At 44.2% G+C, this 17117-nt stretch overlaps 1 protein-coding gene across 1 annotated transcript in view; it reads left to right on the forward strand.

The window, feature by feature from the left end:
- LOC128145049 (amine oxidase [flavin-containing] A-like) overlaps nt 1-15925 on the forward strand; it is a 39901-nt gene extending 23976 nt beyond the window's left edge. Inside the window, exons 5-15 of the mRNA XM_052794642.1 lie at nt 237-328; nt 3140-3281; nt 5102-5251; nt 6353-6512; nt 7809-7905; nt 9434-9487; nt 10418-10475; nt 10907-11004; nt 12450-12561; nt 14030-14092; nt 14581-15925. Of these exons, the coding sequence (XP_052650602.1) occupies nt 237-328; nt 3140-3281; nt 5102-5251; nt 6353-6512; nt 7809-7905; nt 9434-9487; nt 10418-10475; nt 10907-11004; nt 12450-12561; nt 14030-14092; nt 14581-14736 (1182 nt within the window). The 3' untranslated portion in view covers nt 14737-15925. The remainder of the gene's footprint in view (nt 1-236; nt 329-3139; nt 3282-5101; nt 5252-6352; nt 6513-7808; nt 7906-9433; nt 9488-10417; nt 10476-10906; nt 11005-12449; nt 12562-14029; nt 14093-14580) is intronic.
- Nucleotides 15926-17117: the final 1192 nt, after the last annotated feature.

The raw sequence follows: 17117 nt of genomic DNA on the forward strand, positions 1-17117 counted from the left end.
GATATAGTTCATTGGTCAAACAAAGACAGATTTGGTGATCATGGTACAATTCATGCCCAAAGGTGCGGAATGGAAACTATTCCATTTAGTGAATTTATTCCAAGTTTACAGCCAAATGCAGGGGACAAAAGCAACTCCTGGCCAACATATAAATCAACTCTGTGCTACTAACTAGCTATGACCAGGCAATGACGTATTACTGAATAATTTCTAGAATGTTTTGCCTCTGTCTCCAGATTCCTCTTGAAGCACCATGGGACGCTCCGCATGCTGAAGAATGGGACAAAATGACCATGCAAGAGCTGATAAATAAGATATGCTGGACCAAGTACATAACTCTTTATTCACTTTGAAATCCAGCTGCAGAATGATAGTGGCTCCCTGGCAAATTCTGGGGTACAGCTGAGTACAGCTGGGGTACAGGCGGTGAGAGAGCAGGAGGTGTTCGAGATGAGGCTGGCCTTTGTGATGGGCTGTTGTCAGGCGGTGGGTGAGGGCCTGTGGAGGATAAGGTGGTACACAGAGCCTGGGCTGGTTGGCAGGTGGGATTAAAGGTGCTGGGGAAACCTAGGAGCTGAGGAGTGATGTCCTCTGACTCTTGGCTATGCCCTCTCCTGCGCAGTTATCAACGCGTCTGCTTTTACTGCGTAAGCTGCATCGCGTGTACCACGGAGCAGGCAGGTGCCTCTGGCATGCTGGAGAGCAGCACACCGTGCCAGAGGGCAGCTGCTTTCCAGTGGTCACTCAATGGATGGGGCAGTGCAAGACCTGGGGAGTGGGGAGTGAGCAGCTGTTGGCTCTGGAAACTCTGGAGAAGTTGAAATGCTGCTCCTTGTTTCAGCAGTAGTGCCTGCTGGGCCTCCGAAACCCTTGGAGGGAAACAAGGCAGCTGAGGCAACCTTTCTCGTTGCCTTTCACCTCCCTGGCTGGTTTGTGCCTGAGCCCCGTTGGGAGCTCCACGTTCGTCCCAGCAAGCCTGTTGCTGTGCTCGCTCAGCTCTGCCCATTGCAGTGCACCCTCCCTCTGCTCCTGGCAAGCTGTCCTTGAATGCCAGCCAGCTCTCCTGGGCCTCTTTGCCCTACAGGGTAGCTTCCCATGAGATGCTGCCAAGCAGGTCCTTGAGGAGGATAAAATCTACTCTTCCAAAAGCCAGGGTTGCAATTCTGCTGTTTGTCTTACTCCTCTCAGGATCTAAATTACACAGTCTTGTGGCCATTGCAGCCAAGACTGCCCTTCACCTTTGCATCATCCAACAGGTCGTCCTTGTTTGTGAGTAGCAGGTCCAACAGAGTATCGGTAGGAGGAGGGCCCAAGGTGTTGTATTACCTAGAAACTGGCCAGTGTGTTTTATATGTCTGTGAGGGACCACACTGTACAAATAAAAAAAGGAACAATGTCCAATACGAGGTGACAACAACTGGAAATACTCTTTTCTTCCTTTCCTTTTTCAATTAACTCTCTTTATAAGGCAAAGAGAACTGTGCTTGTATGAGCATTTGTGTCCCTGCTTGCAGTGCCAGCCCTTGTGCTATTCTGTAACGCTTTCCTCCCTTGTATTCAGCGTCTTTTATTTGTGCGGCTGTGCTGTTTGCCCTTTCATTCCCAATGTGGTTTAGCACTGTGCCTGCAGCTTCCTGACCAAAACTTTCTGTTTGAAATTTATTTTGCTGGCTTAAATCTTATTCCAGCTCCATGTGATACAAGGTATGGCTGTTTGGACTTTCTCTTGCTCTCTGTGGCGTTGTAGTTTTCTTTACAGTTAGTTTTAGAGCCATATGCCTGCAAACTCGGTTACTTTGAACTACCCTTTCTGTTGCAAGTGCACTGGCTCTTCCTCTTCTAGTTTTTACTGTTCCTCTTAGTCAGGGAGCCGGTGGAGTATAAGCAGAATTGGGTTTATAGCGATCTCTCCTGTAACATGCTTCTCTGCAAGACTGCTTCTACTGCCAATGGTTTTGTGGCATTCCAGTTTTAATGGATGTGCTCAGCTGAAACACATTCAAAAACTCAGTAAAAAGCCATTTTAGATCTTTAAGCCAAGCCAGATTTTTCTACACATATAGTTAAAAAAATAGTACCCTAAACAGAAAAGCTCTTCTGCAGCATTTTCTATACAACTTGGGTCAAGATTATAAAAGATTTGTTTGTCATGTGTCATAGATCATCATCTACTGATCTTGGAGACTGTCTTCACATTTCTCAGGACTGAACCTGCTACAACTGTTTAGTGAAGTGGTGCTTTCAGGATTGTGGCAGAGGGTTCTTGCATGCAGGATATTTTCATATCCTGGCTAATGAAATAGAGGTGACTGGACTTCATACCCAGGGAAATGAGATTATAAAAGTTTATAAGTTACATATTTTAGCCCAGATAACTTGCAAAGTTCCTTCCTGTAGCAGATGATTATAAATTCATGCTGTTTTATGAAACTTCATGCAAGTCAAAGACCTTTCACCTTCTTTGCAAAATTATCTCAGTTCTCTTCGCAATCTGCAGCCACAAATGAAAGAAATGTGAATAGCTATGTCCGCATTTCCTTCTGCTGTAACTCTGTTTATGTTCAGAGGACCTAGTGTGGTAGACGGCTGACCATCTCCTTATATTTATGGCAATGATTGCCAATTTGGTTTCTCAGGGTTATTTACCATGTCTGATTCTTGGTTTCACAAAAGGTCTGTGCAGCAGTGTCACATGGGAGAATGGGAATGTCTTGGCTGTGTGGCTAGTTGGGTCCTTTGGGACCCATCAGACCTTGGAAATGATGTGCCCGATGAGCTCCCCATGGATGAGAAACGCAGAAGAGTTTCACTAGCTGGTTACCAAATGCATTCTCCTGTTGAGAAAAATATTTGTTCTGATGAAAGGAATAGCAGCTGGGAAACTATTTAAAGAAATAACTAAGGTGAAATCAGTGGGATTTCAAACTGAACGGGTAAATGCTTTGGGAGGGAGAGAGGTGCTGATATAAACCCATTGAAACAGTCTCACTGCAGACTAAAAAATGAGACAGATATAAATCATCTTGGCTTTTCTGACTTTGGGAAAGCAGCCCTTATTGAGAATAACAAAGAAAATCCTGAAAGCAGTCAGGAAGTCACATTTACTCACTGCCTGTTTCTGCTCCTGTGTCTCACGCAGAGCTGCTAAAGAATTTGCCACCTTCTTTGTGAATGTCAACGTTACATCTGAGCCTCATGAAGTCTCCGCTCTCTGGTTCCTGTGGTACGTGAGGCAGTGTGGGGGCACAGCCAGGATTTTCTCTATCACCAATGGGGGCCAGGTACAAAATGTCTCATATTCTTCCTCCTCTCTTGAAACCATAAAGAGCAAGTGGAGTGTGGTACCCGTCAAAGCCCTGCAATTAACAAAAAGAGGACAAAACACCAAGTGCATGTAGCACTGGAGACAGTCACCTTCTCATGGGGTGGAACAGCCCTCTTGGCTAACTCTGTACAATGAGGAATTTTATTAGCTAGGCTTTGGGATAAATTGGGACAATTTAATAATTTTTTTTTCCTGCATTCACTTCAGCATAGTCCTTTTGTTGCCCTTTTGTTGCTTTTTGGCCATTTGAAGTACTTTTTTGTACTTCAAGTGTACTTCAGAGTGAAATAAGGTTTTTTTGATGTTGAAGCCTCTGATGACAAGAGTTGGAAGTAGGTAGCAAAAGGCCCTTCCTTCTTGGGACAGCTCACGTGGCAGCATGTTTCATGAGCTACTTCAGATTGTTTCTCGCCTTGGTCATGGCAGGTGCCTGGCTGCCTGCAGAATAGCATGGTTTTCTTGTGATTGTTCTGGATGAAGTTTCAGAAAAAGGGGAGAGGGAGCTGTCAAAGTAATTTGGATGTGGTATGTTGGCACCCTTTACTGGCCTTCTACCTCAGTTAACTCAGCCTCAGAAAGCATGTGCAGCATTTCAGACTTAAGCTACCAACAGCAAAAGTGGAGAGAGTACCACACCCTTCCAAGTGTGCCGGGATAGGGAGACATTAAGAGAAGTTGCCTGGAGAGATGCAAAGTCTCCATCAACATCTGTCCATTGGGGTAAGAATAGACAACCATGTGTCAGGAAGGATCTAAGTAGAACTAATGCTGCCCCGAGGTAGGGGCAAGACCTAAGAGCCTTCTTCCTCAGGAGCCCCTCAGCCACTTTTGCTGTCCCGCGTCAGCAACTGCTAGGCTTTGCAGCAAGAATTAAAATTAATCCCGGGATACTTGTAGCTAAACAAGACATGTGAAGAGGGGAAAGCTAGTCTGGGAGGAGCACTTCCTTTTCTTTGTGCCCGGATGGGGCAATCTGTCTTGGTTTCTACCATACTTCCCTCTCCCCTCACCCCAGTCAAAATCAGTTGAGCAAAAACGCTAAGGGTTTCTGACTTAGCAGCCATGACGAGTCTTACAAAAGTTCTTCAGGCAGCCACTTCAGTCTTTCAGCACAAGACGTTGTGGATCCTCTCCCCCCTGCTAGTACCAGCATCTTATATGTAAAAGTGAGCTGCTTGATGTAACACTGGTGGCTGGTAGATAAAGGAGGGTTAGTGCTTCCCCTGAGCCTCTGCACAGACATCGCGAGGAAATACGTGCCACAGATTGTGCTTTTTTCCAGACAGCAATGTCTTTGTGTCTTCCCAGTGACAGATAAAGCTCATTGCCTGCTGCATTTGAGGCCAGACCCAGTTAAAGATCTGTTTTGCTTCTGGGCTGGTGCAGGTTTTCGCTGTACAGACATGAGTTGGTGTCTTTGTCACACGAGGGTTTTGGTAGCACAGTGATGGGTAAAATACTCAAAACCTCTTTCTAATGAAGTGATGTGTTTATACTAGCTAGAATGCCTGCATTATATACGTTTGTTCTCTAGGCTTCAGGAGTTTTTAAGCCAGCTAATTGAGGAAGCCATTGCAAAAGTGGGTTAGGCAGCAATCCCCACTGAGCCTTAGGTTTATGCCTTCATTCTTCTGAAAGTCTGGGTCTCTTTATGCACCCTTAGGACTTTCAGATTTGGCCTGGAGTTTCTTGATTACGAGCAGAAGTCATATTCAATGTCATTGTGATTAATGCTGGTGATTTTTTGTTTGTGTTTCTTTTCTGTTTGTTTTTTAGGAGAGGAAGTTTAAAGGGGGTTCTGGTCAGATATCGGAGAAAATAATGGAACGCCTCAAAGGCAGAGTTAAACTGGAGAGAACTGTGGTCCGTATTGATCAGACAGGTGATAATGTCGTTGTGGAGACTCTAAACCATGAGATATATGAGGTAATTTGATCAGAATAAAAGTGGAGTATGCATTTAGTGGGGGAATACATCTGCTGTAGCTCTTAGCCAGATGTAATCAGGAAGTACTCATTTGTGTGTCTATTTCTCAGACTACGCTGACACTCTGTGAAACCGGCTTTACAGATTTATTTATGACTGGGTCTCTTCTTGGTGTTCTGCTAGTTGGTTTGTGTCATTACTCTGCCTTTTCTGCCTCAACTTTTTCTGTGATTATATATTTTTACATTTTAGTTCTGCATTGAGACCATTTCAAAGAAAGGAAAAATAACATTCTTTTTCGTATCTAAGTTTGTGGTTTGCAGAAAAAAAAAAAAGACATTTCAAATGCCTTTAGTGAGATTTAGCCTCTCTGCAGTGGTACTGTGAAATGCTCCATCAGTATGTGATCACCCCCAGTGGCACCCACGGGGCGGCAGCTCCCTTCTGCGTGCAGAGCCCTGCCTGCCACAGGGGTTTGTGCAGGACTGTCGCGGTCTGCAAGACCCCTTTCTCACCAGTGACAGTGTTTGGAGGATATTTAGGGAAAGCTAGCAGAAAGGGAAGGGACTGTTTGGCACTGAAGCCGGTCTAAGGATGTCCTGGAGGAGAGACTCTCTCCCTCCCTAGGGATTTTTAAACCCCAGAGTTAAACCACTGGCTTCTCCCTCCGTGCTGGGTGAGTGACAGGCCAGTCGGAGGAGATGGGCTTCCTGCACTCAGCGGCCCCACCAGCATGAGAATGCCTGAGAGCAGCAGCGTCCATTGTGATATAGTGTCACCCTGAGCCCTGAATCAGACCGTCCTTCACCGCTCCAGTCAGACACAGGACCTGCGAGACGCATGCAGCATGTTCAGGAATGCTGAAATCACCATCAGTGTTGCTTATCTAACCACAAAACAACAAGTTTTTCCCAGCTCCTTTTTCTGAAATGGCAGAATTTTTTTGGTCACCTGGAAATATCTGTGTGGGAAAGCCAAGTAGCAGAGTCAGGTGTGGGAAAGCTGTTAACAACTAGTAAGTGCGTCTTTGAAACGTGTCCTGTGGGGCGAGCTCAGTGAGAGGCAGCACCTTGTCTGTACTGACTGTGTTTTACGTTTCAGGGCAAGTATGTGATCAGTGCTATCCCTCCGATCCTGACAACGAAGATTCATTACAAACCAGAACTGCCGCCAAAGAGAAACCAGTTAATTCAGCGTTTGCCTATGGGGTGTGTCATAAAATGCATGGTGTACTACAGGGAGGCCTTCTGGGAGAGAAAGGGTATGTGGGGAAAGTGAAGGACTTGGGACTCCCATGCTACATGAATTTTGAAGCTCTGCTGTCTATCAGGGAATAAATCCAAGGCAGGGGGTGGTAAATATGCAAAACTCCAAAACCAAACACACAGAAAAGTGAAAGGTAAAGCTCCTTAGAAAGGAGAGCTCTTCCTCCAAGCTTGAGTGCATGCCTTGTCCCAAAGATGAGTCCAGACGAAATAGGATCCTGAATCTCATTGCTGCTAGCTGAGGAGGGATGACTGAGAGAACAAGCAAGGTTTCCCTGGGAAGAATTGCTGAAACCTGCAATGCACAGAAGCAGTGACCCTGCAGCAGCAGGTCCCTGCTTCTCCCTGCCAGGGACAGCGTTAGGGCAGCCAAAGAGAATTGACAGCAGATGACAAGGAGAGCTTAAGGTGTAAGCAAGACCTTTCCCTGTTTTTAATCCTCTGTTCTACAGACCTGATACCTCAGAGGACTGGAAAAAGTAGGTTAGCCTTTTGTTTAACTCAAGATATTTTTTCCATGTGCTGCAACATCATGTGTTTCTCAGCTTTAACTGATACCATTTCCAGAACTATTTGTATGAACAGATTAGTTTTCACTTCCTATGTAATGATGCTGAGAGTTGCACTGGCCAAGAATATTTCTTAATCAAAATAATATAATCTTGCGTGTTTCAGAGCATAAACCAGCCATTGGGCTTAGAAAGAAATGTAGGCAGGTTTATACATTGTTATCTATATGGGATTTTTTGCGTGTTCATCTGAAACATGTACTGATATGATACTAGATTAGATAGCCCATGTTTCTGCTGTATTACTGTTATGGGACACCATTCCTGACAGTCTTATCGTCAGGAAAATCAATACAGGGTATAAAGTTGAGCCCGCAGTGACCAGATATAATTACACTGGGTTTTGTTGCTGCTGTTGTTTTGGCCAAAGTTACTCATGGAATGAACCATCATAGTTCTTGCTAGATCCATTTATTTTTAATCTTTATTGCCCCCAATATAGAAAGCCAAAGGGACTTGCAACAATCCACAGAAATTCCTTGCTAAGTAAAAATGGAATTTAAATATGACTTTTATAAGTCTGTGTACTAAATTTCCCAGAGTCAGAGGGAAGAGAGGAGAGAGACTATTACAAAAACACTTCAGACATGTAGGTATTATTGGTGACAAAGAAATTACTGTACAATTCCTTTTATGGATAATTTTCCTTGCTCATTACTATCAGAAACAATGGTCATGAACAAGTTTCTCTGACAATCGTTTTTTTTTCTTTCCCTCCCTTAGGTTATTGCGGTTCCTTCATCATTGAGGATGAAGAGTCTCCAATTGGAATAACCATAGATGACACAAAACCTGATGGATCTTTCCCTGCCATTATGGGGTTAAGAGCTTCTAGTCCATACTTACAGCTGTGTATTTCTTTTTGTATGAGGGAGTGGAAGGAGGAGGAAGAGGGGAAATGGCCAGGTTACATCAGTAGTGCCCACTCCTACAGTCTTCATAGATGGAGGAAAGCACTTCTGACAAGCCCCTGCTACAAATAGCCTAATACAAAGGAGATGGTTGGAAAGGAGTTGCTGAATTTAGCTGTAGTTCATTTTAAGCATTCAGTTAATGTTTTTTTGCTGTAGAGTAGATTTAGAAATAAATCACTTTCTTACCTAGCTTCGCGAGCCTGTATTCGGCTTATGTTGGGCCTTGTATTTAGTGCCTCGGCCAAAATGAAAACGTAGTTGTCCAAGAAATCCTCATTTGCCTCCTCTCCCTGTTGAGCTGAGGCAGGACAATGAACATCAGCTGGTGGTTCAGCAGGGCAGCAGCTGTGCAGTGAAGAAATTGGGATTCTGAAGAAACTGCCAAGTAGAAAAGTTGTAGTTTGGAAAAACAGATGGGAAAATATGTAACAGCATTGACTGACTTTTAAAATAGGTTAAGCCAATATGAACAAACAATCTTTACAAATGTTTCCACTGTAATCTGAGGTGAGACTGCCAAAAAAAGGGCAATATAAATGTCAGGCAACTACTCCTTAAGTATCTGGCAAGGAAAGCTTGCCACTTCTACTGAACTGTACATATTTATGGGCATGTTCAAGGCTTAAAAACTTCCATGACCTGAGAGCAATAAGCCTCCTCCAAACCCCATGTGGCAAACATTTTCCTGCTTTCTCCTTGTGGGTTTATGCAACTTTCTAAAAGAGTGCAGGAACATACGTCATCCCCCGAGTATCTCCACTAAGGTCAGATGAACTAATCACCAAATCTGTTTCCTTCAAGCTGAATAAATGTTGGTCCCAGTTCTTACAGGACTGGTCCATGACACTGGGCAGTTCTTGTCAGAGCAGCAGGCTCCCCTCACTTACTAACACCAAATGACATGGGCAGTGGTATGGCCAGCTGTCTGCGAGACTTCAAAAACTCAAGAAAATGTGGGGTCTCAGTCCTTTTGGGTAAGACCTAGGTATAAGAGGGCAGGCAGTGCACGCTAGTTTGCTGGACACTGTCATGTCTCTGCCCACTTTGGGTATAATTTTGCTCTCCTGAGTCAGTGGGGATGGAGAGTTCATTCCCACAGAGCAAAATGAGGCCAGTGCTGGCAGCTTTGAAAACACGCTTGCAATCCGCAACTTTCTCATCTGGTAGCTGCCAGGCAGTCCTCTGCACCTCCCCCCCCCCCGAGAATGCATGCTCTCCCTTTCACTTAACTCCCCAGGGTACCAGGCACAGGCCTTTTCACCCGTGTGACCTGTAATTATTAAGTGATGAGGTATGATGAAAAAATGCCAAGCCTATTACATACTGGTAAAGTGCTTTGCCCGTCTTTTTTTAGAGTCATTTCAAGCAAGAGCTTGCAAATCAGCTGGGGTGCTGACACTGCGTGATACTTATATGCTATATTTTTCTTTTCAGTTTCATCCTTACCAGAAAGGCTGTTAAACTGGCCCATCTCAGTAAGGAAGAGAGGTAAGAGTTCAGAAACTGCAACTATTTCAGAAATAAATTGATTCTCTGGGATGCTTCCCCACAAGAATATGTGCGTGGGTATGTGTGTGCATATGCACGGATACACATGCTCAGTGCAACTACCAATACTGGAAATTGGGGCAAAAATTGAGCTTTTAGCATAAACAGGCCGAGACACTAATGATAATATCCATCCAGTTATGGATATTTCTGAGTTTCCAAGTCCTGCCCACTCTTCCGTGTTATGACTTATCAGCTCTGTGTCTCTATGTGAACTGAGAAGATTTTTCCGAAGACATTTTCAGACTGCATCCCCACTGAATGATGCTTCACCCCAGGGATATAGGGAGTGCTGACATGCATAGTTTTGGGTGTCCTTCACATTTAGACTGAGTAACAAAATTTTTAATCCCCTGTGTTTACAACACTATAGTTTCTCCATTAGTCTGTGAAATGAACAAACAGTACTTTCTAAATGTGATTTTTGGTACACATGCAAGTGAAAGAGGAGTTCTGCTTAGGAGCGTGAGTAGTATTCTCCAGCTCATATTTTGTTCTCAGCTATAGTAAATCTGTAGGGATTTCATTGATTTATATTGCTTCTCTTCTGGTCTTACACCAGTGAACATGAGAATGAATTGGCTCTGCATCCTAAAATAACTGTACAAAGATTTATTTTTTCAGAGCTCATTGCCAAAATCAACCTTCATTTCCCATTCCCTGGGTCCATTTTGGATGTCACATTTAGGCTTCAGCATTTGAAATATGTATGTTAAGATAAGAACTTGAAATCAGACTTAAAAACAAAGCCAAACCCAACTTTCTTTCCAATGTATTGCAATAAATGTGATTTTTTTATAAGAAGAGCAATAGCTGAGAGGTTTTTTTCCACCTTTTTTTTTTTCTGACTCTGATTTTATTTTCATATAGGAAGAAGAAGATCTGTGAGGCATACGCCAGGGCAATGGGGATGGAAGAGGCTTTACATGTAAGAAACGAATGCCTGTTTTCACCCCTGTTGAACGGTAATGTTGCTCCTTTGTTCTGGAGGATGAAGCCAAAATTCCTGGTACCTAAAATGTGTACCTAAAATTGCACGTTGTGCCATGCAATCTGTGCTCCCAAGGGGAGGGCAGCAGCATCTAGTACAGGAAGAGAAGAGCTGCCAGTCTCACTCTTCACAAGAAAAGAGGAGGCAGCGCATGGTTTTATTTGTCCTGTCATTTCCCCATGGGAGGCTAGTGCTTCTGTAAAAGTGCAAAGATTTGTTTTGTGCAGATGGATAGTGTTAGCCAGATGACATGGCACTCCTTTGACAGGTACCCTTAGCCTGTTTTTTCCCTCTTCAAAGGAAATTTGTTTTTTATTTCCAGTTTCTCTGCCACTGTTTCACTCTCTAATGTTTGCTAATACTTACAGCCTGTGCATTATGAAGAAAAGAACTGGAGCATGGAGCAATATTCAGGGGGTTGTTACACAGCCTACTTCCCGCCAGGCATAATGTATTCTTATGGAAGGTAAACCAGAGAATGCTTTGCTTTTTAATTTACGTTTCTTAGCTTGTGTACAATGATATACCTTATGGAACAAACTTATGGCATATGTAGCATATTAGGGGAACTCCAACCCTCTTTCCATTCCCCTGCTCCCCAGCTAAGAAGGATCTTGCTATTGACTTCAGTAAGAGCAGAGTTTCTCTTGTGACTTTCAAAGAAACCAAACACAGTGATAAAGGGGCCCGCTAGAGCCATGAAACCTTTCCCCACTAGGTTACTTACAGTAGTTGCTGCTACACAGTATTTGCAATAGATCCCTTTAATGCTTTCTGAGACCTTGAGGGCACACATCTTGGATAGATGACGAGTCTCCACTGACTGTGTAGGTGGAACATCAGGTTCTGGTGAAGCCCATTGAGTCACATCGCGAGGGGAAGACACAAAACCCTTAAATGAAAACTCATTCACTTCTTCCACCCAGCAAAACCTCCCATGCCCTCCCCATGCAGAACTGCTGTATTCCTACAGGAACATGTTAGATAATACTGATGAATACTAGGTATATCACTGAAAAGTGTGTGGAAGACACGGTTCAGCATGTAATAGGAACAGCCAGACAAATCTTGTATCCATACTCAAAGACCAGACAAACCACGTAGCACATCGCAGAATGAGCTCCTTAGCATGTCCATCACAGAGTTACACCCTGCCTCTGTGCCAAGATACATGTGAGAAGAAGTCATCTCGTGCACAGACTCTTCTGTCGTAATAATACCTGAACTCTTGGGTAGTGATGGGTGAGGCCTCTGACCTGGGGAAGATGGTGTCAGGCAGACAGGGAAAACCTAATCGGGGGTTAGATGGGAGCCCTTAGAGCAAGCACATCTCTCTATGGGAAAGGGAGCTCATTACCTATGGCTGGGTTGACCGGGATGCTTGTGCAGCTTTGCACAGATGGAGGGGCTGGCTTATATGACCCTGCGGGGTGAATGCAACTCCCTGAATGCTAAGGCCTTCAGCTGCCATCCCCTTTTGACAGGACTTGCAGGCCGGCAACTCCAGCCTCCAAACAGAAGCTGGTATTAGTGACCTGCCACTGCAAAAACATCATTCACATCCCATTGTAATGGCAGGATAACATAAATCTATCAGCTGCACTGCATTGCTGGAGGCTGTTAGGATTATCCCTTATTCCAGCACTAAAATAAGGCTCGTATTATTTTGCACAGAAGCTGAGTACGCTGATTTATGCCTTACATTTTCTCTCTCTCAGATCTTCATTTTTGTGTACAGAAGCAAGTAGGTGGTCCTGCGGGGACAGCTTATTGCACCATGCTCCCCAGCCCAGGTCTGCAGGAATTCTGGAGAACTGAAGTTGAGCGCTCCATCAAAGCCCATAAATTGCTTTTAGAAGGATCATCGCCTTCCTGTTACTTGTCATCTGACATTCTCCATTTGTTTTGAAGGATCATTCGCCAGCCCATTGACAGAATCTACTTTGCTGGCACGGAGACAGCTACCCAATGGAGTGGATACATGGAGGGGGCTGTACAGGCAGGAGAGAGAGCAGCCAGAGAGGTACAGACTGTTGGTTTGCTTTCAACATCTCTATTAAAAGGTTAAAAAGGATTAAGTACAGCTTGGAGGGTCTGATTTCGTGCATCACACCCTGTAGTTGTGCAGAGGCTCCTAGAATTGGTGGGGAAAAATCCCAGAAAAGGATGTGAACCAAAGCCTTTTTTTAAAAAAAAAAAACTTTACTTAGTTTATTATTGAATAAAGTGAAGCCAAGAATCTCACACAAATCAGAACATTAAGGAGTGTGTTGCTGCACTGGAGACTTAAAACGAAGCTCATGCTGTATACCTAATGTCTAGAGGAAAATAACCTCCAATCTGATGCTGCCCTTAGATATACTACCACAATTTCTAACAAATTAATCACTGTATGTTTTAAAAGTAATTTAAGTTATTACAAATGCTCACAGCTATTTGCTATGCGGAAATCTGAGCGTTGTTCTCTTTTTTGATCTATCCCTTCTGCTTCTCCTTTTACGAGAAAGTATGGTTAGCTTGGCTTTATGAATTCATAATGGGCGGCTCTGATAATGTCTAAATCTCCTCAGAATGACACGCATTGGGCTGGATTCCCAGTCACAGTGAAATCCCTTTACAACAGTCTGGAGGGAGGGGAAAAAAACCATTAAAGGGTGTACATTACAGTTACAACAGCTGTATGGCAGAGCCATGGAGCTGTTATTTAAGGGAAGATCAGCCCTTTGCTTCCATTTGACAGAACATCTTATTTGCCTTATAATCCTCATTACTTGCTTTGTTTCAAGTCACCTAATTTCTCTTTTCTTTTCTCCATGCCTGTGAGGAGTAGTTACAAAGATGGTTAGTTGTCTCTTCTGGAGACATTCATTTGCCCCGAGAACCGCCATGATTGTTATAATCAGTTTATTCTCAGGAAAAATCCTTGATGAGCTTTGTACTGCCTGATTAGCCAAGAGATAACTTCATAATTCTATGCTTTGAAAGCCCCAGAGTTGTATCTCTCCTCTTTCTAGTTTGTGATCCAAGCGGCATCTTTCCTAACAGGCTTTGCATCCCGAGTGTGTGGTGGTAACCTCACCTTGTTGTTTCTCAAACTATCATGTGAAAAAGCATTTTTACTTCTACTCAGAAAAAAATTTAAAATAAACATCTGGAGAAGCTGTAGTTTGTGTGGATTTCTGAGTGAAGTCCTACTTTTTACAAATGACTCTGTGAAACTGTCCTTTTATCCTTAAAACACTGGTTAGGCACACGACCATTTGATGACCAGCTGTCATATATTTACACAAACTACCCAAACTGCCTCCTTCTTCTCTCTTTGCTGTCATAAACAGAGAAATCACTATACATTTTCTGGTTCAAAGCACTTTCAGGTAGTCATAAAGCCTTTTATCAATGTCACCTTGCTCTGACTTGCTCTGCTTTTCTAAAACTGAAGGTAGTGTGGGTTTTAATTTTTCTCACGTGGTACAAACAATTTTTTCTTCTAGATATTGCACAGTATGGGAAGGATCTCAGAGAATGAAATTTGGATGCCAGAGCCAGAGTCGAAGGTAAGCCAGACTTTCTTGTTGTCACCTGGTCAGGCGTGCACCCCTCAGTCAGGCTGTGGTCCCTGCTTTGGCGATTCCTATGGGACCTGCCCCCAGGCAAGGTTTTGGTTACCTCACATGCTGATGGTATTCATTTTTTTGACCTGTCCAAGGAATATTGTTACCCCTGTTTGAGGGGTGAATGGCCAAGACCTTGGAGTGTGGGGGACTACAAAATGCAGGAAATCAGCTTGGTTCTGCCCAGTCCCAGGCCATAATTTTAAGCCAAATATAACCTCCTTCCAGTCACAAGTAACTCCACCTTCACTGTCCTGTGGCTGTTTGGGATGACGGAAAATATGCATTTCACAGCTGCGACCCTCCTTCCCCCCCACTCTGGTCCTCGGGAAAAACCTGTGATCTCCCCCAAATAGTGGGGGATGTTTGTCACCTCCCTGCTCACGCGGTACCCACTACCTTGCGGTGGTACCATCTCCTCTCTCCCCCAGGATGTCCCAGCCCGACCATTCACCACCAGCTTCTGGGAGAGGAACCTGCCGTCCGTGCCGGGACTGCTGTGCCTGCTTAGCTCTACCGTGTGTTTCACCTCTGTGGCTGCTGCGGGGCTGTTTGCCTACAAAAAGGGACTACTAATTCGAAAGTAGTGGGGACCACACATCCAGTGGAAGCTGCATACTCCCTCTTCTTCCCTTTTACCAGATGAGTGTTACTTTTGGAGAGAAGTAGCATGGACAGCTGGAAAGGTCAATAGTTGTTCTTGTGATTTTTCTTTTTAGTACCATAATTCATGCATCAAATCTATAGCAGTTGCTACCAGCTAAAAGAAATAAATCAACTGTGGGGACGTTTTTCAAATTTGCCTTTTCCTTGTCCATTTGTTTTGATTGGACATGATAATATCGATGGTATATTCCTAATACAGGGGAGGCAAAATGCAGATCACACGTTTCCCAAAAGGCAAAGAGGCCTTGGAGAATGCATTTGTTTCTACTTGCTGCTTTATTTTTTACCACCGGAGATAATAAATGCCCTTATGTATTCATCTCAGTTAGCAGCTTAGAATATCTGAGGTTATTCCCATAACATCCCCACTGCACAGAAGAGATTAGCATGCCAATCAGATGTAGAATTGCCAAATTAATTTTCAGATGCATTTGATTAATTATTAATCATCGCAACATGAAACTTAACCACGAGCTGGATGAAAAGAGGTAATTAGCATGAAGCAGCTCACTAAGCGGCGAGAGAGGAAGCGCAAGTGGACTTTATTCTGCCCGCTACCGAGCAAACATCTGCGCTTATCTGTTCTGCAGGGTGCCTGCGTTGGTGCGGCACGGCCATGGCGCGGCTCTCGGTTACTTCCTGGCCCAAGAGCATCCCATCCAGCCCAGACGTTTGCTGTTAAAGCAGGGTGAAATGAATTAGCGAAGTTAAAGCCCCTCCGACTCGCAGCAGGTGCTAGCTGTTATTTTCCAAATGGCAGCAGCTTCCTGGCTCCCTGTCAATTCGCTGCCCCTCGTTTTGCTCGTAATCTGTACCGCCTTCCTCCAATAAGGAGAAATAAATTGGGGCTTGAATTACTGCCTTGTAAATTACAGTAATTGGATGCATCTGCCTGTTCCGCTCTTATTATGTACATGATACACTTAAAATAATCACTTTAGTGTTTAACTGAAGTCTGGAATATATGTTTCACAACGTACCATCATTATGCGGTCTTTTTGCCATGAAATGTGAGCATTGTACGTGTCCATGAACTCAGCTTCATTCATCATGGGTGAAATGTGCCTTTCAATAGTCCTGGAACCTTGATAAAAGGAGCTCTTCTATAAACTTTTCTTCAGATTCTTTCTCGCGTTGTTTTTTGTGAGTTTGTGGAAGATGGTGTTTCTTTAGTGTGTTAAACCACTAGGCACATCTCATGCAGCAGCCACCAAACCCTTACTCTGCTCGATATGATCCTTATGTGTACGCCAACAGAAATACCTACCTACCCAAGATGACTTTGTTTCTGGCCTCTGCTTCAACCATATTCATATGTCCTCTCGCTTCTTTGTGCAAAAGCCTTGCAGACACCATAAGTGCAGACCAATCTCAGCCTAGGTGCTCGTGGGCTCCAAACCAGAAGCCATTTCCAGAGGGATGGGGTGCTTCAGGCAGCCCCTTGTCTTCAGATGTGAGCAGGTGCTCACAGTGCCGGTGTTAACCACCGCACAGAAAGGGCTGTACAGACAGTACATGTCTCCTGTCTCCAGTACATGTACCTCCTGCCGCCATTCTGTGTGAGGATCAGCCAGCCACTACCAGTTTCTCTGGGGGAAAAAAGCCTGAACAGATTATTTATAAGAAGACTATCTACATTTTCAGCTTTCAGCTTCAACTTGCCCATCTACCTTGAGCTTACACATGTACTCCAAATTACCATCAGTGGAACGAGAGAATAGTCTCAGTAGGAAGCAGCAATGTTGGATTTTGAACACGATAAACCGTAGTATTAAATGCTTGTTTAGAGGATTTTTGACAGGTCATTTGACAGGTCAGCTTAGCATCCACCTTAGGAACCTTTGCAGGGGGGAAAAGTGACTAACGTGAATTGCTGTTTGGCTCGAGGGCTCCCTGCTGACTATGTTCTCCGCAGCTCCAGCCATTACCGAGCAGGGATTCCTGTGCGCTAGGACTACCCCGTGCATGCAGCCTGGCACAGCCACAGTGCCCGCCCGAGGGCTCGGGGAGGGAGCACAGGCTTGCTCCTGACAAGCCTTTTGTGGCATGAAACGGTTCTGCACCGTTACACACTTCACCGGGGGGGATATTTCCACTGCCTGAAAAACACTGTCCATATCTGTTCGAAAAAATTCATCCATACGTGTATTTGTGGCAATTACAGCCATTCATTTTTGTGCTGACTTTAAACTTGACATCTGAATTTCACAGCTTTTGTGTGCACATGCGAAAGAGATCCCAAATCATCTGGAATACACCCATGAGCCGACACCGTCCAGCTTTGCTTTTCACCTTACCCATG

Source organism: Harpia harpyja, chromosome 8 (assembly GCF_026419915.1).
Source record: "Harpia harpyja isolate bHarHar1 chromosome 8, bHarHar1 primary haplotype, whole genome shotgun sequence".
Classification (NCBI taxonomy): domain Eukaryota; kingdom Metazoa; phylum Chordata; class Aves; order Accipitriformes; family Accipitridae; genus Harpia; species Harpia harpyja.